The sequence below is a fragment of the Chrysemys picta genome, chromosome 14 (genome assembly GCF_011386835.1).
Source record: "Chrysemys picta bellii isolate R12L10 chromosome 14, ASM1138683v2, whole genome shotgun sequence".
Classification (NCBI taxonomy): Eukaryota; Metazoa; Chordata; order Testudines; family Emydidae; genus Chrysemys; species Chrysemys picta.
Window position 1 is genome coordinate 5,593,447 of NC_088804.1, and position 23,679 is coordinate 5,617,125.

Sequence of the window (23,679 nt, forward strand, 5' to 3'; positions counted from 1 at the left end):
TGTTCTGGGCCGTGCCACCTTCCCCGTCCCTAGCTCCCTGCCAGGTGATTCGCCGTAGAACCTAGGGAGCAACAATGAAGCTTGCAAAGGGCTCTTGGGGCTTCCCCGGAAAGACACAGCGGTAACCCAAACCTGGTGGGTATGTCCCTGTTCTCCTCCCCCCACGCCACCCTCCTGCCCCGCTTGAGCTGGGAGCTGGTGCTCGAGGTCAGGCTTCTCCTACGGACTCCGCACAGGCACTGAGCTTGCACTGCTGGTTGCAACAGGAGCTCCACTCTGGCTGGGGCCATTCACCCCAGGAGCCCCGTTCTCCGGAGCTGTGGGGCTGGGAATGGGGGTCTCTGAGGGGGGTGGCCTGCTGCTGGGAGGGGCAGTGCTGCAGGCCGTGACCCGTGCTCTTTGCTCTCGAAGGTGAAGCTGAACAAGCTGGCTTTCCTCAACCAGTTCCACTTCGGGGTTTTCTACGCCTTCGTCAAGCTGAAGGAGCAGGAGTGTCGCAACATCGTGTGGATTGCCGAGTGCATCGCGCAGCGGCACCGCGCCAAGATCGACAACTACATCCCCATCTTCTAACCGCCCTCGGCCCTCCTGCTGCCGGGTGGAGCCCAGTGGAACTGTCCTTCCCCCCCCAGTACATTCGAATGATCACTAGTCCTCGCTCCGGGGACGGCACCTCTCTGGAACTGGCTCGGATGGAAACTGGACACTGTTGTTCCGGAGCTGCCGTTGTTTGCGTGAGTTCTGTGTGCTGTGAGGGGCCAGCGGGGCCTGGGACAGGCGCTAGGCCTGTGCAGCCATGTAGCAGGAGGGCTCCAGTCCATGTATTATAATTGTACCTGTGTCACTGTACTGATCAGCTGTGTGCGCTTCACTGAGCGAGCCAGTGCTGATCTCTGAGGGAACTGGCATCTCTCAGCCATTAACTCCTTGCTCTCGAGTGACTCATTAGACATGTGTTGCCTGAGTTTAAATGTCCCCTTTACCAAGGCTGAGACTCGAGCAGTCTAGCTCCAGTAAGTATTGTCCCGCAGAAGCTTCATGTGAGTGTTTCTCTTGCCTCCCTTAGCGTAGCGGATGCTGCTGTGTAATTCCTGCATCATCTTGTCTGACTCCTTGGAGGGCAGAAAGCCGAGCCGCCCTTGTCCAAAGAGCTGAGGCAGGAGCGGAGGTTCCTGCTGGCTATTGCAGGGCTCTGAGCAGCACACAGTGACTGTCCATCCCCCTGTCGCCAGGCAGCACTTGCTTCCCGGGGACCTGCTGGTGCTGAGGCAGGCCAGCCACCGAAGGGGGGACCTGGCCAGCAAATGTCTTTGCCCCAGAAAGATTCTTGCTAACCTGCCCGCAACCTGGGAACAGGTATCGAGCGAAGTTGGCCCTGCAGTGGCTGTGGGGGCGGTACGTGCCTACTGCTGTGTGTGGGTGCTAGCCAGCCTGCGCCCCCAACCCCGTGGCTCCCCCAGGGTCCCCACCAGCTGCCACTCCTCTTCTGGGAGCCCCTGGCCTCTGTCCATTCCTGGGGGCTCTGAGCCGGCTGTTCTGCCAGGCCGGCTGCCTATATCCCGGGAGCAGCCCCCTGCTTCCTATACAAACTGCAGTGACACGTCCGTGTGTGCAGTGAGCAGGCACCACGCCCCACTGCTCCATGGTTAGGAGCACGGGTCCCCATAACAACTGCAGGCCCATTCCCAGGCTCTGGGGGCAGGGGCTGGGCTGGCAGCTCTCTGCCCAGGTGGTAAGATGGTCATTCAAAGGGATCCAGAAGGCTCTTGAAGTGACCTGTTCCTCTTTCTGGGCCAGGGCTTTCTGGGAAGCTGCCAAACCCCATCCCACCCCTGCTGGGCGTCTGTCACGAACACGGGGGTGTTAGCGGTCAGTGCAGGTAACTGCCTCGGCCTGTAATCGCCCTGCGCAGGCGGGCTGGCTTGGAGAGCGCACCTGCCTTCAGAGACATGGTTTTTGCAGCCGGTTAATGGAATTGAGATTGGGGGAGTGGGAGACCTGAGGCGCATGGGCTTTGAGCTTCTCCTGCCTTCCCTGCTGGCTTTGGGTCCCTGCTGCTCTGCGCAAGGGGGGGGGGTGACTTCTGGTGCCCTTAGCTACCACCCACCCACACTTGCTCTCTGCTCAGAGCCCCCTTGGCCCGTGCTGAGCTCCACCCTCCTGTCCCCAGAGCACCCTTCTTCTCAGGCTCTGCAGCCCAGGCCCTGCTCTGCTGCTCCCTGGAGTCAGGCCCCCGCAGATGAAGGTTGTTGGAGTTGCACTGTCCCCAAAGCAGGGCGCTCAGCGGACTGGGGGGGGGTGGTTCCTGGTTTTGCTGGCTTGCTCCAAGCTGGCACTAGACGGCTGCATCTTCCCAGCTTCGTGCTGCTCCCACATGCATGTGTAGGAGGCTGGTCAGAGCAGCCTGGACGCCCTGGCCTTGCTGCTGTCCTGGATCCCCTCCCCCGTGACAATAAATATCTGCCTGAAGCACCATGCTGCCTCGACTGGTTTCTCGCCTGCAGCTCCAGGAGCCCTTCCCATGTGCAGCGGTGAGACAGGCGGCCCTGTGCTGGGATGGCCGGGGCAAGGCTAGCGCTCAGCGTCTCACTGAGCCCCTGCTTGCCCCCGGGGGGCTTGAAGTGGCCTTGGAGCCACGTGTCAGCTCACTGTGGGACCATCACAGCCCCTGGCAATCCTTGGGTAGGGTCAGTGCTGCTACCAGCGTACCCGTGTTGCCTGGGCCAGCTCTCCCCCTGCGGTGCAGGCCTGCGGGTATGGGACAGCAGCCCGTTCACGTGCTCATGCTGGCTGGCTGGGCGAGTGCCTCCCCAGGACCCAGTCCAGGCAGCTGTTTTCTCTGACGAAAGGGCTGTGGCTGCAGGTAGGGGGTAGTTCAGTCCTGGCTGTGGGCCCAGGGATCGTGGGGAATGGGACCAGGCTGGGGTGAGCTTGGTCGAAGCCTTCAGCTTCCCCGGGGTCTGAATTTGTGTTTGGAGCCATCCAAGGGGAGGTAGCCACGCTGCAGAACCGCTGCTGCTGCTACCCCATGGCCCTGCGGGGGCTGGTGCTGCCTGGACAGATCTGACACCTGGGGCAGGATTATCCCTATTTCAGAGCTGAGTGACTTGCCTGAGGCCTAACTCTCAAACCCCTTCCTCCTAGGCCCCAGCCTGCCCATCCCCCGTCACCAAGCGGTCCCCCCGCAGGACTCCGGCAGCAGCCGTAGGTCCCGGTGCTGTTTCCCACATCAGTAATGGCCTAGTCCCTTGTCACGGGCTGGGCTGCCCCACTGGGGCCACGCAGGAGCCTGACACTTGGGGGTGGAGCTCCTGCAGCCTGGGCCAGCACATCAGTCACAAGCCCAGCACCCCCTCACTGGCTCTACTCTGGGATGGCACCAGGTCCTGCTGAGTCTGGGGGGTGCCCTCCCTGCGCCTTCCTCCACCCTGCATGGGCTGCCTGCTGCTATTGCTGTCCCCTGGCGAGGAGAGGCGAGAGGCAGATCCTGGGGGAGTGCCCTCCCCCTTCCTGGGGAGACTGGAGCCAAGTGGGCCCCCAGCCTTCCTCCCCTACGGATAGTGCCTGCCCCCTGCCCTTCCCGGCCCTCAGCCCTGCCCTCTGAAACATTTCTCTGGGGGTCCTCAAAGGGTTGAGCGTAGCCAGTGATTCCCAACTGGGCTCCTGGCCTTACTGGGGCTCTTGCTCTCTAGACGACATAAGCACTACAAAGGAACCACACAGAACTAGACCCGAACAGGCCAGGCCGAGCTACGGCCACACGCTGCTGCTCTGGCTGGGGTCTGGTGCCATCGACAACACGGCTGGAGCTGGCCTGGAGACTGAGGTAAGTGGTACTGTAGACCTGGCCTAAGAGAAAATCTGAGCGGTGGGGGATGAGTCTCTGCTGCACATCCCCTGTTCCCCATTGGAGGGGTGCGTGGGATGGAGTGCGAGCAGTGCCGTCTTGTTTAATGGGGGTTGGACGCAGAACGGGGTGGTAATCCTTGTTCTTTACGTTATAAGGCTGTGACAGGGTTCGCTCACCAGTGGTGCCTCCTGCTGGCCGTCTCAGGAATTAGCTCTCTTAGTGGCATCCCCTCTCCTGGTGGTGCCTCTCCTGTTGTCATCTCCCCCTGCACACCCGCATGAGTCCAGGGCCCCCAGCGTCCTCTTCATGACTTAGCCCTCAGGCTCTGTCACTCTGTTTTTTCCCCTGCCGGGGAAGGATTTCACCTCAGTGGCGGGACTGGTGAGACCGCGTGGGCTACTGCAGCCACGTCTGGGCTATGTTTTAAAAAGGGTTCTGGTGAAGGTGCGTAAAAGAGCCACCCCAATGAGTTGCAGGCGGAATAAAATGCCTCAAACGTAGGGCCTTGAGGCCCTCAGTAGGTGCAGCTCGGCACAAGGAAGATTGATGGACGTACAGTGCACAAGTACCTTCATGTGGTGAAAAGGCTGGGGCCAGCCAGGTGCTTTAACACTAGCGGAGGACGGCAGCTGGAGAACTAGTGGCTGGATCCAGACCCACTGAAATGGGAAACGGGGCCCCAATGTGGAAGTGGGGTGATCAGCCACTGGACGGGGCGGATTCGCCGGCTCTTGAAAGCTTCCCATCACAGCCGGCCGCCTTTCTGGAAGATGTTTTAGCCAAACAAGTTACACTTTAGTCAAATGCAAGTTCCTGGGCAGGCTCCATCCAGGGTGAAATAACAGGGCCTGCCTGTGTGCTACAGGTCAGACCGGATGAGCGAGTGATGGCTGGTGGCCGTGACTGCCCTCAAGCTGTGCCAGTGCTGAGTGCGCCGTGCACACCGGGTGACATAGCCCTGCCTTCCAGAGCTCCTGATGGGGTGTGGAGGGCCAGGGAGTGTTTGCTGCACTGCAGCAGGGCGCTGCTAGCTAGGTGGCAGATGCAGAATGGCACAGCCTGGCACTAGGCAGCCACCTCACGTTGGGCTTGTGCCTGGGCAGGAACCCTGGGCACTCTGCCACCCTCTCACGGGCGGGGTACTGGAGTGCTGGGTGAAGGCCATGGAGCAAAGGACCTCTAGGACCTGATTAGTGGACTCGGTACTGGATGGCCAAACTGGGTTAGTGGAATGGGCAGTGGGCTGGTCTGGCTTGGGTTTAACAGCAGCACTGTGGGCAGCGAGTAGGAAGGTAACTGGAGTCTGGTGAAACACCTGCTGGTGAGCCACTCAGGAGGGTAAGAGACCAGGCCTGACGCATTAGCTGGGAAGATGCTCCGTCTGCCCAGCTGTTGTGCCGGGGGGGGAATGAGCAGAGCCAAGGCACCGGGGGCTGCTCATGAAGACCAGAGTGACACAGAGGTGCTCACGTGGGTGGGGGGGGCTGAAGACACCAGGCCATTCTTAAGTTTACCAACACAGCTGGCACTCGGCTAGGCGAGCCCACAGCCTGCTTAGCCTGGGCGAACCCTTTTCTCCCACACTTTGTCTCATTTCCCACAGGGCTTTGGGGCGAGGCGCTGTATGCACCTAGGTCACCGCTCCCCCAGGGGTGAGCTGCCCACGCCCACCCTGCTGCGTAAGGGCGGCTGGCTCACAGGATGCCATAGGCTAGTGGCCTGGCCTGAGAGTGGGAGAATCGGGGGCTGTGGCCCAGGGAGGAGCAGGGCCTGTCGGGGAGGACGTACCATCAGAGACCAGTGTGGGGCCATGGGCCCCAGGTGCACTGAACTGCACCAGCATGCATGGGGCAGCAGCTCGCTGGTGCTTGCCTTGTGGTCATGGCTGGGCCGCTGTCATGAGAGCAGCACATCCCCTCACTGAGGTACTCCCAGCACCTGTGCCGCTCTGCCCACAGCCCCAAAGAGCAGGCTGTGCTGGGAGCGCACGTGTGTCAGGACAGGGACACGTTTGCTTCAGGCTTGGAAGCATTTGCCCTGGGGCCTGGCACGGGGTAACAAGAGGCAGACCCTGAGTGCTCTCCGCCAAGCTGCAGGAACAAGGGCAGGGGGACCCCTGCGTAGCAGGGAGAGGAGAAAGGCGGCCAAGCCGAGACAGCCACGGGGGTGGCACTACTGCTGCCAGCGCTGTGGCTGTTCTGGGCAAAGCAGGTACTTCTGCCCCCCGGGCTGTCACTCCAGTAATAACAGGCACTGGAAGTCCTAGAACAGTCCCTGCTCTGAAGTTCAATCGACCAGGCTCCCAGTTCAGTGTGAGAGATGAACCCTTCCTTGTGGTTGCAGGCCCAGAGCCAGGCACTGGAGTGGTCCCGTGTCCAGCCAGCCCCCTCGCTCTATATTCACACATGCTGCAGGCAGGTTTGGAGCACAGGCAGCTACCCCTGTTGCAGGCCTTGTATGGCGGCTGTAAGCCCTGTCCCAAAGAGCCTGCAGGCAGCTAGAGCCCAGCTGCAGTGAGTGACTCGCACTGGGTGGGGGTGAGGGGGAGAGAGCGGGTGAGGGTATCAACCTGGCACGGTGGCTCTAGTACTCTGGCGCTCAGTTTCTGGAGTTAGCATCACGGCTTAGCCAAACCAGGCCAGTCTGCAGAGAGTGTGGGGCATATAACAGAGGCCAGGCCTGGGGAGAGGGACAAACAAGGCTCTGCTGCCCGTGGCTACAAGCACACAGGAGGGCAGAGCTGGGCATGGGAACCAGTTCCGCTCTCCAGAGCGATCAGCCTGGCCCAGAGCAATTCTGCAACCCCAGGCAGCTGTGGGGCTGCGCCCTGCCCCTGTTAGAGACTGGAAGGCGGCTGGGGCCCTGGAGTTGTCCCAGAGCTCCTAGCCCAGCCAGCGCCAGTCCCTGGTGGCTGCATGAGCCGTGCCACTGGGCGGGCTGGTAACTGCCGCCATGTGGGGGAGCAGCCTGGGGGCAGCAAAGGTCCCAGGACCAGGGGGGTGCTGAGTTCGCTCGGCCTCACCCCCCAGGAGGAGCTGTGGAGCGGGGGCCTGGGACGGGACCAGGTGCTGAAGCAGCAGCATCTCCTCCGTGCCATTGCAGTGCATACCTGCAGCGGGCTGAACGGGCTGACGCCATCACCCCGTGCCTCAGGGAGAGGGGCTGGGCTGCCCCAGCTGTGCTCAGACTGGGGCATGCCCCCTACCTCACAAGCTCCCTATCCTGTCAGTGGGGTGCCCCTCCCTAGGGCCTGTGCATCCCACTAAGCCCATCTCACAGTCGGGCTGTCCCCGCAGCAGCACCTGCTCACATGTGCCACCACATGCCAATGCTGTGGGCAAGTGTCCTGGAGATGGTTTGGCAGAGCTAATGATCCCGGCTCCCTGGCTAAATGGGCACTGGCTGGCCTGCCCACACTGCAACGCGTCCCATAGCAGCCACAAACCTGGACACACACACTCACCCCTGTATACTGCCCACCCCCCCCACCGCGGAGACCCACAACCACTGCCCTGGCCGGCAGACCGACAAACGGGTGGATGTGCCAAACGCTGGAGCATCAACACAACAATCACAGGGCCACCCACACACACCCACACACCAATTTGCAAAGAACCCGACACACACAACAGAAAACAGCATCGTCAGCAGGCGAGCTGCACCCCTGCAGGGCTGCCATCACCCAAAGACTTTCCTCCCCCTTCCAAGGCTGGTAGGGCCCAATCCTGCACTGGGCGGGAGATGGACTTAATGACCATTTCCAACACCTCTGGGCGTGGACTTCCCTGAGGAGGCCCCACCGCCTCCCGCCCGGAGAGAGCGAGACCTCAAGGGTTTAGCTGAAATACAAATAACCGGTTTATTTAAAAAGTGACAATCACATAATTCATCCTGTGAGAAGAGCTGTAGAGCGTCTGCTCAAGACTTGGCCACCGCAGTCCCGGCTGACGTCGAGGAGCACCAGGTCCTGGGCTGGAGTGTGAAGAGCTGCACAGAGAGGCAGACACAGGTTTGATCCATTGACAGGTAAAAGCCACCACCCTTGAGCCAGTCAAGAGCCAGTGGAGAGGTTAACACTCACATCCCAGCAGCAGCAAAGAAAAATTCACTCAGCTGAGAAAAATCACTGAGGTACAGGACAGGGGGAGGGGCCGATGACCCAGCCGTTAGTCCGCGTATCGCCAGCGGCCTCGTCATGAGAGACACACACCGTTAGAAAAATAATACAAACCGAGATCTCTAGAGCACTTTGATTCTTACACAGTAGGAAATCGATCTGCAGCCGTTTGATTCAGAGAAAGCAATTTGATTGGTGAGTGCGATTATCCCTGCCCGGCCCCCAAGAACAATGCGGCGGCTGCGTCGTGCGCACGCGCTCTTGGTTTTACCGAGGTTTGTGCCTAGGACTATAAAGCGAGAAGACTCCCTCCACCCTGTCCCTGCTTTATAATAGCTCCGGGCGCCTTCCTGCTCCCCCCAGCCTGCGGGCCAGGGTCATTCGTGCTTGAGGCCGTTCTGTTGCTTTGGCTGCAGGGCCCTGGGCAGTTTTTGGTTGATGAAGAAAGTTTTCAGGAAGAGGTCTCTGATGATGGAGGGCAGATAGTGGTGGATGAAGTAAATGAGCCACATGCCCACCCCCGGGTAATAGCGTGCCGCCGGACTGGCGGCGATGAGGGCGTCGGTGATGCTGTTCACCACTGAACTCAAATCCTCATTTGCAGTCTTCATAAATTTCACAAACTGCTTGTTGATCTCATGGATGTACTCCTCCCCGTAGGCCTGCAGCAGGTCGGCGGGCAGGCTGGCCAGGAGCTGTTCCTTCTTCTCATGCCAGTAGGCAGGGTCGCAACTCGTACCTAGAACGAACCAAACATCCTTAAGCCCTAGTCCCTGCTGCCCCGGGGAATGCAGAGAGCGCAGCACCTCCCTCCTCCAGCCAGGGCGGCCGTGGCTAGCAAACCTAGGGAGCCGTCCCTCCTCCCAGCCGTGGGGTCACGGTCCAGTTTGGTCAACTTCATGGTCATAGGAATTTAAAATTAGTCAATGTCACGGTTTCAGTGTCTACACCCGAAATTTCACAGTGTTGTAACCATGGGGGGCCTGACCCAAAAGCGGGTCACAAAGCTGTTGTGGAGCAGGGGGGTGCCACCCTCACTTCTGAGCTGCCTTCAGCCCTCATCCTCAGTCCTGGATTCTCCACTATCTCCGTGTCCCCCGCATGCTGCCTCGGCATGCACCTTATGGCCACGTAAGGGTTCGTCTACACAGGAACCTTATTCCGGACTAAGATGGGGTGTGAATTTACAGTAGAACAGCCACTCCAGAACAGCTCCATGTGCGGCCAAGCCCACACTCCTCCTTTGGGCAATGCAGTGCACGGATTTTTAAAAGTAACTAGTGGCACCCAGCGTGCAGCCCTACCTCCGGCTGACATTTCCCCAGGAACGTATCTCGCTGCCCTTGCTCTCTTTGATCTAGCTGTGAGTTGTGGATTGTGGGGTTTCCGTTTTTTCCGGGACAGTCCCTGCCCACCGTTGCTCTTATACAATAACTGTTAAGTAACAGCAGCATAATGACAGGGCGAGGCAAATAGCACACGGACGACACGTGCAGATGATGACACTAAAGTGACAGGAGTTGCTAACATCAGTGAAATCCAACAGCAGGCCCCAGAGAGACGAGACACGCGGCTGGCAGGTAAAGTGAGAGTCAACCAGCAAAAAGATTGCTAAAGAGCTGGGGAAAATAACCCCAAGCCTAGATCCGCCCTGGAAGCAGAACTGCTGAGACTTGGGGAGAGTAAATTAGACAGGGTATTGCAGAGCGAAAGCACCACTTCATCCAGGAGCCAGAAGGCTGCTTAGTGCCCCATCGAAACAGAGCGAGGACAAGATCTCTGGCCCAGAGAGACACCCCACGGCCAGGGAAGGAGCAGCCAGCTAAGTTAGTTCCACGATATTAACGTCCCGTCTCCCCTGCTGACCTGCCCCCCACGTTTGGACTGGCTGGGGTTCGAATAGCAAAATCTGTCCCTGGTGCTCTCCCCGGGAGTGGAGCAGAAAAAGCTCGGTGCAGTTGTGGTCGGAACTCGTGTCAATGCAGCCCCGCTCTGTACAGCTCCGGGGAGCGACCAGCTGGCAGGTCTCCCCCCACACCAGAGAAATGCTCCTCTCTAACCCGGGGTGCGAACACACCTGGAATGTGGGGCTCCGTTCTGGGCACTTCTGTGGCCAACGTGCAGATAGTTCAGAGCAGAGGAACTGCCGTGACCGGGGCTGGAGGGATGGTTAGCACAGGACCAGAAAAGAGCGAGGTGCGGCCAAGGGACAGCTAAGGCCAGACGTTCTAGAGAGGCTCAGCATCGCACCCAGCAGCTCCCGGTGTTCTTACTGTGGCCACGAGGGGGACATTCTGGCAGCCTCCCCCTTAGGGTCTGGGCAATCAGACAGCACCGCGCAGTACACAGAGCTCCCAAAAGGGAAGCAAATGACAGCTGGGGCTGTGCCATTAGAGAGTTCAGGGTTCTAGGCCCGGCCGTGCCTGGAGTGATCTGGAGCAATCTCTCCGTGATCTGACCTTTAGCGAGAGGCGGACGCGGCTGGTCCTTTTCTCCTCTCCTGTACAGACAGAGGCTTTAGTTAACAACGGCTGTGAAATGCTCAGTAAACATTCGGGGGGCCAGCTGGGACTGGGCGTCTTCTCACGCAGCAGGTTTTCGGGAGCCGGGCGTGCGCGGCGTTCCCTGAGACACGCACCCTTGTGACAACCTGCCCAACGCACCACGTGTCCCCCCAGCACGGCCCGGCTGGCAGGCGAGGGGCTCTTACCAGTTTTGAAGTAGCCGGGTAGGATCACGCTCACTTTGACCCCCCAGGGCTCCAGCTCGCTGCGGAATGTGTCCATGAGGAGGGTGAGGGCAGCTTTCGAGGCGCCGTACGCTGCTAAACAAGGGTACGGCATGTCGCCTTGGGGAGAAGAAAACACACGGGCCATTACTGCGGGGGCACAACCGTATCCGAACGCCTGGGGCCCGGGCCTGTGTGGTCCAGCACTTCCACACAGCACAGCTGGGCACACAGATCGGCACGGCCTCTCCAAGAGCCACGGGATGAAACTCGGGACTGTCACAGCCGAGACCCGAGTTTGAGTCCTCACTCCCCCTCCAGCTGAGAGTGCCTCAGCCCCGGCACTGCAGCCCCCACTGGCTTCCGGCTAGAACAATGGGCGAGTGTCAGGAGGTCACTTCTCCTCCCTAAAGACCTCCGGGGCTTTGGAGCAAGTTATCTAAAGCCACGCCACCTGCCCAGGGCGCCAGCTCTCAGAACAGCTCCATTCCCCAGAGAGGATGGACCCGCCTGCCTCCAGGGGGAGACGTGTGGGAACTTTTTGGCAAGCAGCACAAGGCTACAGACCTGCCTCCAGGGGGAGAGACCGACCCCAACGCTTGGAGCTCTGCCTTCAGAACAAGATGCAAACCTCATAATGGCAGCTGGGGACAAGGGAGCAACAAAAATAAAACCATTCAGCAGCTTTCTGGGCATGAAGGAGGCAGCTAGCCCCCTTGCTGGACTCTTCGTTGTGTTTGCTACTCGGCATGCTCAGATGCTGCGGCCACAGGAGGGTGACCAGGTGGCCAGTTTTCGACTGGAACACCCGGACGAAAAGGGACCCTGGCGGCTCCGGTCAGCACCGCCGACCAGGCCGTTAACAGTCCAGTCGGTGGTGCTGCAGGGTTAGGCAGGCTAGTCCCACCCTGTCCTGGCTCCTAGGCTGGGGGTGGGGGCTGGAACGGGGCCAATGGGAGCTGCAGGGGCGGTGCCTGTGGATGAGAGCAGCGTGCAGAGCCGCCTGCCGTGCCTCCGCCTAGGAGCCAGAACTGCTGGCTGCTTCCAGGGCGCAGCGCGGAGTCAGGACAGGCAGGAAGCCTGCCTTAGGCCCCCCACCAGGAGCCGTCTGAGTTAAGCCCTGCCCCAGCCCCCGCAAACCCAGAGCCCCCTCCTACACCCCAAACCCCTCCTCCCCGTCCCCACCCCAGAGCCAGCACCCTCAGCCGGAGCCCCCTCCCGCAGCCTGAACCCCTCCTCCCCGTCCCCACTCCAGAGCCTGTACTCCCAGTTAGAGCCCTCACCCCCTCTGCACCCCAACCTCCTGCCCCAGCCCAGTGAAAGTGAGTGAGGGTGGAGGAGAGCGAGCCACTGAGGGAGGGGGAATGTAGTGAATAGGGGGCGTGGCCTCAGGGAAGGGGAGGGGCTAGGGTGTTCGGTTTTGTGCAATTAGAAAGTTGGTAACCCTAGGCCACAGGTGTCAGATAAAACATACATTATTGGGGATCGGGGCAAACTGGGCTTGATATCTACTAGCTGAGGCCAGTGTGAAAAATACTGGGACCCTACGGAGAAACTCACCATCAAATCTGCCTCCCAGGCAGCTAGGAGAACGGTGCCTGTTTGGTTTCTGTTCAGGGCTATTCTATGGGATAACTCCTGCTTTTGGCCCGTAGGCTGATAGCCAAGTCCCCGGGGGTGGATTGGGGGAAATACATGGCACATTTCAACTTTTGGGAGAAAAAAAAATCCAAATCCAAAATATTTGGGCTGAAAACCAAAATATTTCAATTCCAACGTGGTGCCTCATGGGAGTTGTAGTGCGGGCAACTCGTGCGCCTGTTCTTTATCAGCCAGGCTCCCTGGGTCGGACTACATCTCCCATACTCTCTTGTGGGTGGGATGGTGCATCGTTAGTCACATGGCTGTTGTGCTTCATGGCAGATGAAGTCTGGCTGGGGTGTCTGGCCCATAGAGAACAGGGACATGGGCAGAAGTTACATTCAGCCGAAGCTGTCCAGAGCAGAGCTCCGGTAAATATTTCCAAGCCCGATGGAGTTTTCATAGCATGTTGGCTCTGTGTGTGTGGGCGGGGGGGGGGGGGGGGGGGGGAGCGGCTTTGGGAAAGGCTCTATGAGAATTTAAGCCCTGGACATCAGGCAACCAACTACAGCTCCTATGAAACCTCTGTCTGCCAGACGCTGGGTGTGGACGACGGGATGGATCGTTCACCAACTGCCTGTTCTGTTCATTCGCTCGGAAGCACCTGGCTTTGGTCACTGTCGGAAGACCGGATACAGGGCTAGCTGCACCATTGGGCTGACCCAGTATGGCCGCTCTTATGAGGCCCTGTGGCTCCGTTCCCACCCAGCCCCACTTTTTCCCCACCAGGTGGGGACCGGGTTTTTACCTGCCGGGCTGCTGACGGTCACAATCCTGCCCCGGGCGGAGCGGAGCAGGGGCAGCAGCGCTTTGGTGAGCTCAAGCGTGCCGAAGAAGTTCACGTCCATGCAGGTGCGGAATTTGCAGAGCGGGGAGAGCTCGGCGTCAGCGATGGTGTCGTCGAAGCCCGCGTTGTTCACCAAACCCCAGAGTCCTGCGGGGAGGGGCCCGGAGAAAGCGAGCGTCAGCGGGATGTAGGCACGGGACCGGCACGGCCTGACGCGACCCCCCGTTCGAATGCCCGCGCCGATCGGAGCTGCTTAGGGAGCTCAGTTCTACCCTGAGGCAGGGAGGGGACCCACCATGATCCGTGAGCGATCCCCTCCCCCCAGAGAGTGCTCCCCAGGTCAGGAGGGGACAGCGGTTCAGAGCCAGGCATAGATCATTTCCAGGCACCTGCCAAGCTGCAGCTGGAGCCCAAGGGTGAGGGGAGAGCTGAGTTGGGGGCATAGCCACGGCCAGGAAGGAGGGGGAGAAACAAACACCAGCCTCCCGCGCGGATCGTGGTGGGAGGCCGTGGGTGCAGCCTGAGCAGCGTAACCAGAAGGGGCCGGTCTGGGGCCCTGCTCCACAGGCTGAGGGCACCGAGTGGGGCGTCTCGCGACGGGCTGCCGCCGGCGTTCTGCCAGGGCTCCTACCTGTCCTTGCCGTCTGGGGCTGGACGAGCTGCTGGGCTTTCCGGATATCTTCCGGTTTGGTCAGGTCCATCTGCAGCAGCGTGAGGCTCGGCGAGCAGCGCTGCCGGAGCTCCTTGGCGCCAGCGCTCTGCAGGTCCAGCACGCTCGCAAACACCTTAAAGCCCATGGAATCCAAGTGGCACGCGGCCTGCTTTCCAAACCCGGAATCGCACCCTGCAAGAGCCCAGAGAAGACTTAGAGAGAGCCAGGGTGCCAGGCACTACCCGCTGCCTACAACCCGGCCCGGCTGCAGCCGCCACGTCCTGAGCTCCAGGAAACAGGGACGGGCGTACCCCCCGGGAAGATGCCTTGAAAGGGCAGCCAGGATTATCTGTGTCGGGGAGTTTGGGGGTGGGGTGAAGCCATGACAGCTAGATCGACAACACGTCCTCCCCCTACACCTAGAGGAAAGGTAGCTAAGCCATCTTGCCCTCTCACTCCCCACCGGGCACAGCCGAGGATCTGGCCCAGAGGGGGACGTGTGCACAGAGATCCTCTGCTGGAGCGGCACCTGTGCGCCTTGTGGGTAGGGGGGCAGGATCTACTTCATGGGGATTTCGTAGCAACAATAAAATCTTTCATGAGAACCATTCAAAGGGCCTTCGAAAGGTGGGTAAGTGTCATTCTGCCTAGGCCCAGTGACTTGCCAGGTTGTCATAGGGAGCTGGTGATTGAGGGGCAGAGGGGGTCCCTAGCTGTTAAGCAGAACTCCCCATTAATTACAGCAAAGAATGGCACCACACGGTCCAGAGCCAGGTGCCTGGCTCCCCGTCTGTTCATCCAGCCATTGGGCAGCACTGCCTGGAGCCCAGCAGCAGCTCCCGGCGGAGTGCCAGCAGTGCCTGGGAGCCAGCTGTGAGATTTGGCAGCCAGCGTGGGGCAGGGATGTTATTAAACCAACGTACGACGCACCCCAGAGACCCCACTGCTTTCATGGGCCTCAGACGGGGTGTCTAGATAGAGTTTCTGGTCCTGGGTTAACTTGAGAGAAGTAGCACAACTGGAAATGCTACTCGAGACGTTCCAGGTGTTTGTGTGTCCCCCGTGGCTAGGAGCGCTCCCGCGGCGTGCGAGTGCTGGTACGTGGTGCTGGCAAAGCACTCCTGCTGCGAATGCAACTACAGTGGCAAAGCTATACCCATAAAAGGGCAATTTCCCAGTCTAGCTCCATTTATACTCTGGGCTTTTGCTGATCAGGACTCAGATCTCTTCGCACCCCAACCAACACAGCTCTTCTGGCAGAAGCCTGCAGTGTAGACTTGGCCTTAATTAAGGACTTAGGGCTAGTCTACACTGGCAACGCTAAAGCTAAAGGAAGTGTTGCTGACTTTCATTGCTAGTCTTGTGAGATTTGGCACATGTCACAAAGCCCCAGCTTCTGGAGTCAGGTGATTATGTGAGCGACTGTTTTTTTTTTTTTTTAATGAAAGTTTCTAGCCCTCGTGGTTGTGTGAAAATGTGACTTGAAAAGCCAGATGATGAATTAAAAGAATCCCAAATGTCCACATTTTTAAACCCGCCTGACTTTGTAGCCAACCTCTGAGTGTTGAATGCCTGGCACTGGCAGTGCTGAGTGGGGAATGTGGTGCCAGCAGGAGCCAGCCCGGGACAGGGTGCTAGATCTGACCGGCGGTATCATCCGGCTGGCCCCTGAGCCTTCCCACTCTCGGCTGGCAGTCTGAATGATCTAGGGTGTGTTTATCTGGGGCTATTTTTAGAGCTGTGCTCGGTGATGGGTTTGGAGATAAATGAGTGTTTTGTTCCTCCTCCGTGAGGTAAAAACAGCAGCTGAGTGACCTAATAAATCTCTGTGCCAAGGTCACGTCCTCATGGGACGGGGGCCTCCTCCCTTGCTGCTTGTCTGCTGATGAGATCGGAGGGGAAGATTAGGGGGGAAGGTAGAGTCGGAGCAGGGCTTGGCTCCAGGGCATGGTGGGACGGTGTAGACGGGCAGCAGGAGGTTGGGACTGATACTGCAGGCCCTGGGAAAGCTGTGTGCATTTGGAGCGGATGACGTTCAGGTGGTGGCAGGTGCCCTACTGATAGCCCTGGAGGCTGACGTCCTCGGCTTAGTCCCAGACCAGGTACGGCCCGGACAGCAGCGTCTGCCGCGTGCTGCCTCACCAGTGTGCCCCAGCCTGCACTGCAGGAGGAGAGGGGCCAGGCTTGTTTGTTCCTGAACCTCGTTGTTGAGCCTAAAGCAGGCCCAACCGCTTGTGGGGAGGTGAGGGAGCCGGGACGGACAGACCGGCGCCTGTGCGTGCTGGATTTGGGTGGCCATGACCGCTCCCACTGGAAAGAAGGCCTCTGCACTGCTGGGTTTGTGCCATGTGCTGTGGGCTGAGGCTTGGTGCACAGGTATTATCCAGTAGCAGGTACGATAAGTACATTTTAGACAGTTCCACATATCCAGTCCATGGTAGGCATTCTCCATAAGAAACTGTTATGCGGGCGGTTGGGTGGCTCCCAGGAAATGTGTCTTTGATCTGTGAGCAGCAGCAAAGTAGTTTGAAACTGGTGGACTAAATGGGAGAGCAGTTAAATGTCCCTTTGTTTAGTGATAGCTGAAACAGTAGAAGCCACTGCCCAAATCACAAGTCAGTGTGGCGAAACTGGAGTAGGAGTCGAGCCATGCAATCTGAGGGGTTTTCCCAGGGGTCTTACTGCAAACACAAGGGGCTGTGTATGGTTTGGTGGAGCTGTATGTGTGTGCTAAACAGAAACAGCAGAAAAGAGGAGAGGGCCCAGAGAAACCCAAGGAAGCTTCAAGAGCTTCCTTGTTCACAAATCCAAGCCTCTTTCCAGAAAGCACACTGCCCAAAAAGCTCTCTGTCTCAGCTTTCTCACAGGGTCGTGCTCTTAGCACTGAGCACAGCAGAAGTCAAACAGGACTTTCCATGTTCTTTGTCAGTAAACAGGATTGCATCACAGAAACACCTGACTTCATCATCAATGTCTCCTCTTAACAAAAACAACCAGCAAGGACCTGAATATTGGCTAACATCTTGGGCTAAAAAGGGGAAGACTAAAGCTTGTCAACACGGCCACTTTACAGCGCTGCAACTTTCTCGCTCAGGGGGGTGAAAAAAAAAAAAACCCTGAGCGCAGCAAGTTTCAGTGCTGTGAAGTGCTAGTGTAGACAGTGCCCCGGCGCTGGGAGCTGCACCCCTCGTGGAGGTGGGTTTTTAGAGCGCTGGGATCGCTGCCAGTGTAAACCAGGCCACAGGCTCCAATCCAACACCACCCACTGAAACACATGCTTCCCTATAGGTGTACGGGCCAGAATTCACACACAACTAACAAGCTGCAAGAACGGAATTAACGACTGTATCAGAACAACGCAAACACACAGGAGTCACCTGCCCCGGTTCAGCCACCGCCCCGCCCGGCCCTGCCTCCTCGCTGGGCGGTAGCAGCAAAGGCGCCTTGTGAGGACAAACTCAAGCCACACCTTTCTCAGGGTTCTCCGTGTTCTTCAGACAGGGCGGCGTGCAAGCGCAGCCCAGCAATTCTCTGGCCACGTGGCATCTGTGAGGTTTAAACTCTCCCATCTAGCAATGCAAAACCAAACAGGGCATCCCTTCCAGCTGGCCCCCTCCCTGGGAAGCGGCCAGTGCACTCCAGACAGTCGCATTCACGCAGCAGCGGCCAGAGCCTGAGGGACTGTTACTAAGAGCGTAGACGCTGTTCGCAGCACATTAACACTCACCAACTGCAATTTTCAAGCCCTCCTACCCCATCAAACCAGCCCCGGGGAGGGCTCTTCTCCTGCCATACTCCAGCGTCCCAGCCCCGGTCCTTCTGGGGCTGAGGCTGGTCAAGAATCGCTCCCTTCCATTCGATTGGCCCAGCAAGGTGTCTTGGATCCCTCTCGGAAATCAGACTTCCCGGAAAAACTCCCCGTTGGGCAGAGCCCAGGCCTGGCCAATGTCTACCTGACCGGTGACCGCTGAGACCGGTGCGCATGGAAACACTCAATTAACTCTAGCCACGCTAGTGCTCCAGGTAGAGTAAGCGGTTAGCACCCTTTCAGCACGTTGTGTCTCCGAAGTGTGATGCAAAGATGAGCGAGAACTGCTGGAATCTCCGTCATCTTCACTTTGATTTGAAACCCACCAGGCCGCTGCAGAGACCGTCACTAAAGTCAACAGCCACTGTTTATGTAGGGCCTTCAGTGCTGTGCCAGCCAGGCAGCAGTGGAGGGAGAAGAGGTGGCCTCAGATGCTTGCACCAGGATTCACTCTTCTGGGGCCAAGCTGCAGCCCCTCCCGCTGGCAGCACGCAGCAGGGCAGACAGGTGGCTGCGGCCCCCGGGGCTGCACAGGGACAGAGGGTGGCACAGGATGAGGGGCTTGTCCTTTGAACAAGCCCCCCCCCTTGCTAAGCATGATTCAGGAACCTTTATTTTCTGGCTTGTCATATCAAGGATGACGGAAGACTAATGTGGGGCTCCACTCAGCCCCCTCCATCCCCACTGTCCCTTAGCAAAGGCTCTGACTGCGCTCTCCCGGACAGGGCACCCTGCCTGTAGGACAATGCAAACCGCAGCACTGCTGGGAGCTGACGGACGTTATACCAGCAAGTGAGTCAAGTACAACCACGCCCCCCACCCCCTTTCCCAACAATTCCTTAGCCAGTAGGACGGACACCTGCTCTCCAAGGAGCCAGGGTGCCGCAGAGCAGGGACAGGGTGTCTTGGGTGCTGGGGGAGGGCAGGGACTGCTCAGCAATAAGGATCTCCTTTCCGTCCACGCGCTCTGAGCCCCCGGGGCAGGAAACGCTCAGTCTGCAATGGTGAACACCGGGCTGGCCTGGGCAGTTCTGGGCCCCCAACGCACTCCCCTGCTGAGGGCTAGGGGGACCAGAGAGCAAGTGTGAAAAATCGGAACGGGGGGGGGGAGGGGCAATATAGGAGACTATATAAGAAAAAGACCCAAAAATCAGGACTGTCCCTCTAAAAATCGGGACATCTGGTCACCCTACCGGGGGCAGAGCAGGCCCCAGGGGATTTAAAACAGGAGCAGAGCCCAAGGGCAGGCCAGAACGCGGGATTGCACCAATGGGGCAGCACCAGCGCAGAGCCCTTGCAGTGTAGACGCACCACCCCGGGGTGAGGAGTGACTCGCCCTGGTCTCCCTGTGCCTCCAGGCTGTGCTGGGGGAAGGAGGGGACGCCAGGCGAGAGGCCCAAGAAGAGCAGGAAAGCCTAACACCACATCCCAGCCCTGCCTGCTCCAGCCACACGCCCCCCCTCACAGCCCCGAGAAAGCAAAGGCTCCCCCGACCCGGGCAGGACCCCAGCACCAGAGCCCCCCCCCCCCCCCCCCAGCACCGTCTAAGGCTGCCCAGTGCCAGGCAGGACAATGGCTCGGTGTGCTCCGGGGCCCCGTGCAGAGGGAGCTGCGGGGCAGCAGCGGGGGTCAGTTAGGGGTACGACGCTGGAGCCAGGCCCAGGCCCCGCTGGCCAGCCCCACGGCTGATTCTGCTGGGCCAGGGATTGTCTTGTGTCCGGCTCTGGCTCTCACACAAGAGCCAGCGTCTGAGGGAGCTGCCGGGGATCAGGGGGTGCAGGGTATTGCGTGTGTGTGTGTGGGGGGGGGGTGTGTTCTAACTCTCTTCCCCATGTGGGTATGACCAGGCGTTACCGACCAGCACAGCCTCCTGGGGTAGCTTTGAGCTGCAGCGCGGCTCTGCCCGCTGGAGGCCCGGCCTGCCCCGGGGAGTGGGCTAGCACAGGGGGCAGGCCCAGAGAACTGCCCGCACTCCCGCAGCTCAAAGCAGCCTGGCCCGGCAGAGGGGCGACCCCGTGGGGCGCTGGGAGGGGACTGGCTGGAACAGGGCTGAGCCGAGGCCCAGGCGGGGGCCGGTGCGTGGCAGGCGGCAGCAAGGGGCTAGCGGAGCCTAGCACTGGGGAAGATTATAGCAGTGCAGAGCAGCGATCCCGTGGGGCCGCTTAGCGCTCTGTGCACCTGCAGGTATCATGTCCCGGGGAGGAGAGAAAGGAATGAAAACAAACAATCCCACCGCGGTACAGTGTGTTCTCAGTGCTGATGGCAGGGCTGATAGCTCCTGGCGGGAGGCTGTGCACCGCTGGCTGGCAACATTAACCATTAACAGGAGCGGGACCTGGCCAAGGATCACAGCTCTTGTAATGCAGTCTGCACGCTCCCACGCACACACACCCCGCCCCCGCCTCATCCCAGCCCTGCACGCCAAAGGTGTACACGGCGCACACACCCACTCACGTACTTGTGCAAATATCAGCTCCTCCCCAAGACAGCCCCCAGGCCCTACTGTCACACTGGCCATGGGGTGCGCACCATCCTCCGCTCCCTATCCACACATGGAGGAGTATGCACCAACCCACTGCTGTCACCCCCTGCTGGGTATGTAACCCCACCCGGCCCATCCACTCACTCAGGCTGTGGGGAACACGCCCCCCCCGCCCCCCAGTACTCAACCCACCCTTCCCTCCCCACCCCACTCCCATGCATTCCGGAGGACACAGAACGCATGCCCAGGGAGCCCCCACTTAACTCCCTGCCCGTTAACCAGCCCCCTCGCTCCCTGCCCAGGACGGCCAGGGCAGGAGGCAGGATTGAGAAGGGAGCTTGTTGTCCTCAGTCGCTACAGCAGCTGAAAGCATGCAGTGAACGGGGCAGCAAATACCTTAAGAAAACATCCCTTCGGGCTCGGGCCCCACGCGTGCTGGGTTCTGGCCCTGATTCTGCCAGCGGCTCCCTGGCTGATGTGACCACTAGGGTGCCAACCAGAGACGTCTAGGGCCTGATTCTCAGGAGTGCCGAGTGCTGCATGTGAGCCCCCAGCTGTATAGGCACCCAAAACCGGTGGCCCACTTGAAGCATGTGCCTGTCTCTGTAAAGCAGAGCGGGATTATTCCATTTTACAGACGGGGAACGGAGGCTGAGTGTTGGGAAGATATTCAGCTACTACAGTAACGAGTGCATTTGAGAACACCCCCCCCCCCCCCCCCGGCAATGATACTCCATCTTTAGCGCAGGGTTTGGGGGGCGGAGGGGCATGAAATAATGCACAGGGCCATGCACCGAATGACCCCGGGAAGGTGGAATACCGAACAGTGGCTCATTCAGTTAGCACCAGCAACCTTGTTTCCCGACTGTAAAAACGCCACCCCGTGAGCAGGGCATTACAGGTCGTGTCCGAATGCGTGTGCCCAGGGGAGCTGAAGGAAGGTTGCACGGATGGGGGCAGTGTCTGGTAATTGCGTCGTGTCCCTTTAAACAGCGAGAGCCCTCTCCGGGCACTCCCTGTGTTTTATATTCATTGCCCCCCCAGAGCAGCGGGGTAGATGGAATTGGGCTGTGCATGGTGTAGGTCATTCAGACCCCCATGCGCCTGGGTGGCTCCTTCTTCCTACATTTGTCTTTTGCTCTTCACACAACACATCAGGCAATCTTTAGCATAACTACATTGGGCAGGGGTGTGACCCCCCCCCCCACTTATGCCACCAAACCCCCCCAGGGAGAAGGCAACAGAACAGTGCTTCTGTCAGCACAGCTTCCTCCATTCAGGGAGGTGTGTTACTCTGCCTGGCGCCCGGGGTGCGTCGTGCCGGTTTTATAATGCAGCGGGGTTGTAGCCATGTTGGCCCAGGATACTAGAAAGACGAGCTGGGTGAGGTAGGATCTTGCCCAGACCTAAAGAAGAGCTCTGCGTAAGCTCGAAAGTTGGTCCAATAAAAAGAGATTATCTCACCCTCCGTGCCTCTGACACGTTTTTGGTCAGGCCTGCAATTTTTCACTTGCATGCAAAATGACATTGGCCCTGTGATGTGATGTGGCAGGTACGGTGCATGGGTGGTTATGTTGTACAGAGGACACCATTTTGTAGAACAAAACGTCCTCCATGCGTGTCCGGGGGCTGCAGGCACAGCCAGTCCTGCACTGATGGCACGCCACTGCTGTCAGCGTTCTCTGCCTCCTCACTAGGGGGCCATGCTGGTCTAGCTACGCCCGTAGAGCTCTGCCCACATTGGCTCTGGCGTCTGGATGTGGCCTTGCTGTCCTTTACTCAGAGCTGTTTGTACATAGTATTTGCTTTCTCCAGTCTCCTTGCATCTTCCCAGGATTTTCATAAGTCATGGCCAGGGGCCCAAGCCCTGTTCCCTGACCCCTCCTGGGTGGGCTGCATCTATTCAACTTTCCAAAGACCCTCTCTCTCTCTCCTGCTTTTTATCCGTTCGTTACAGGGTTACATTAACATCGTATAGTTGGGCTAACTCTTGAGATTTCCCTCTCAGTCACCAGTGGGGCTTTGAGACAAGGCCTCAGCTAAGTTTTAAGGGTTCAGAAACTAACCTGAGACGCGTGGGCATGACCCTCTTGAGAACCAGGGGTTTCACACCGTGGTGAATATGAACTCCTGCATACTGCCAGAGTTTCATAATGGCGGTGAGCTGGCCCTGACTCTTCCATAGCGACCCAGAAACTCCATAAAGGTGGGGATGGAACGGCTAATGTTTGCAAACTGGCGGTTTCTCAGAAAGCCGGCTTGTGACTCCTGGCAACACATTGTACCAGCACTGCCGGCCACCCTTGCAGTGTTTGCCAAGAGGTTACGGGGGTTTCGAATGGCACCCTGCTCTTAACCACTTCAGTTTTGCCAAGCACTTCACATCTCTGCTCTGGGGAAGGACTTTTCCTAGCTACCAGTATGGCCCCAACCCAGGCCCTGCTGGCCCCATTCTCCCTGACCATCTGCCCTTTCCAAGCCTCTCCCTTATGGAGATATGGATGAGCCAAAACTGAGGAGATTAAGCCGCACCAGACGGGGAAGCCACACGCTGATCTTCCTAAATTTTCTTAAACCCACCTTTGGGTTTTAAAAATTCCCCAAATACGCTCAGGCCTGAGACTAGCCTGGGGAATTTGCACCTGAACGAGGTTCTAGAAGAGCAAGGGGAGAGGTCAGACTCCACATGCATTATCCGCTGCCACGACCTTGACTATGGCATTTCTCAGGGAGCTCCACATTCCGTGTGAATCGTGCATTTATTGCAGAGGTTAGATATGCTCTGGATTGTGTCACAGGTCAGGGTACCTGCCCCTCTGTTTCCCCCTTCAGTGGTCCAGCCTGGGCACCCACTCTCCGGTTTCTGGCTCCCCTGGCCCTCCCCTCTGGCCTGGCTGAACAGCTCCTTACCTTCACTGGGTTACTCCCAGCAGAGTCTGCTTAACCAGTCCTGCTTGCTCTCTCTCCCGCCACTGAGAGCAGTGCCAGCGCCCATGGTTATAAGTCACTACAGTTTTTCCTGCGCAAGCTTAAGGTAAAAGTACTACTGAGAAAACACTAAAAGCACCTACATGCCTGAAAGCTTACCCGAGACCCCTGACCTGGATTCTCGCTGGAGCAGTCCAAGACTCCACCCAAGTCCATCACAGCTTCAGCTCAGAACACGTACTCTCATGAACAGGTGAATCCACCTTTTATACAGGTTGGGGTCATTGGCTGGAGTTTGCAGGAGCAGCTGAGGAGTCAACAACAGGACTCTCTCCCAGAGTAGAGCTGCAAAAGGAGGCTTGGAAGTGGGTCATTTGCAATCCCCCCTCCCACCCATCCCCCAGTGTTTCCTAGGAAATCCACCTTACACTCCTTGACCCCAAAAGTCCTTGGACGTTCCTAACATTTCCCCCCCAAGGTTGACGCTGGCTAGTCTCCTAGAAACGTTACACACAGGCCCACACTAACACGTCAACAATTGTATTTGTAATACACTGGACCCCACAGGTGTTAATCCTAACTCAAGAACGTTTCCCTTTATTCAATTAAGTTTAGGTTAATTGCATAAGGTTTGTCCAGGCCATTGTCGGTCTGTCACAGTAACCACCCATAGAACCTTGTTTCAA

The 23,679-nt window shown here is 58.6% G+C and overlaps 2 protein-coding genes across 2 annotated transcripts in view; one reads left to right on the forward strand and one right to left on the reverse strand.

Annotated features, from left to right (window-relative positions):
• ATP6V0D1 (ATPase H+ transporting V0 subunit d1) overlaps window positions 1–2,473 on the forward strand; it is an 83,956-nt gene extending 81,483 nt beyond the window's left edge. Inside the window, exon 8 of the mRNA XM_065566771.1 lies at window positions 412–2,473. Within this exon, the coding sequence (XP_065422843.1) occupies window positions 412–573 (162 nt within the window). The 3' untranslated portion in view covers window positions 574–2,473. The remainder of the gene's footprint in view (window positions 1–411) is intronic.
• A 5,217-nt stretch (window positions 2,474–7,690) lies between these two features.
• The window catches only part of HSD11B2 (hydroxysteroid 11-beta dehydrogenase 2), a 49,732-nt gene continuing 33,743 nt past the window's right edge, over window positions 7,691–23,679 (reverse strand). Inside the window, exons 2-5 of the mRNA XM_005290787.5 lie at window positions 13,755–13,967; window positions 13,085–13,270; window positions 10,678–10,815; window positions 7,691–8,706 (exon numbers count right to left, since the gene is read on the reverse strand). Coding sequence (XP_005290844.2) covers window positions 8,345–8,706; window positions 10,678–10,815; window positions 13,085–13,270; window positions 13,755–13,967 — 899 coding nt within the window. The 3' untranslated portion in view covers window positions 7,691–8,344. The remainder of the gene's footprint in view (window positions 8,707–10,677; window positions 10,816–13,084; window positions 13,271–13,754; window positions 13,968–23,679) is intronic.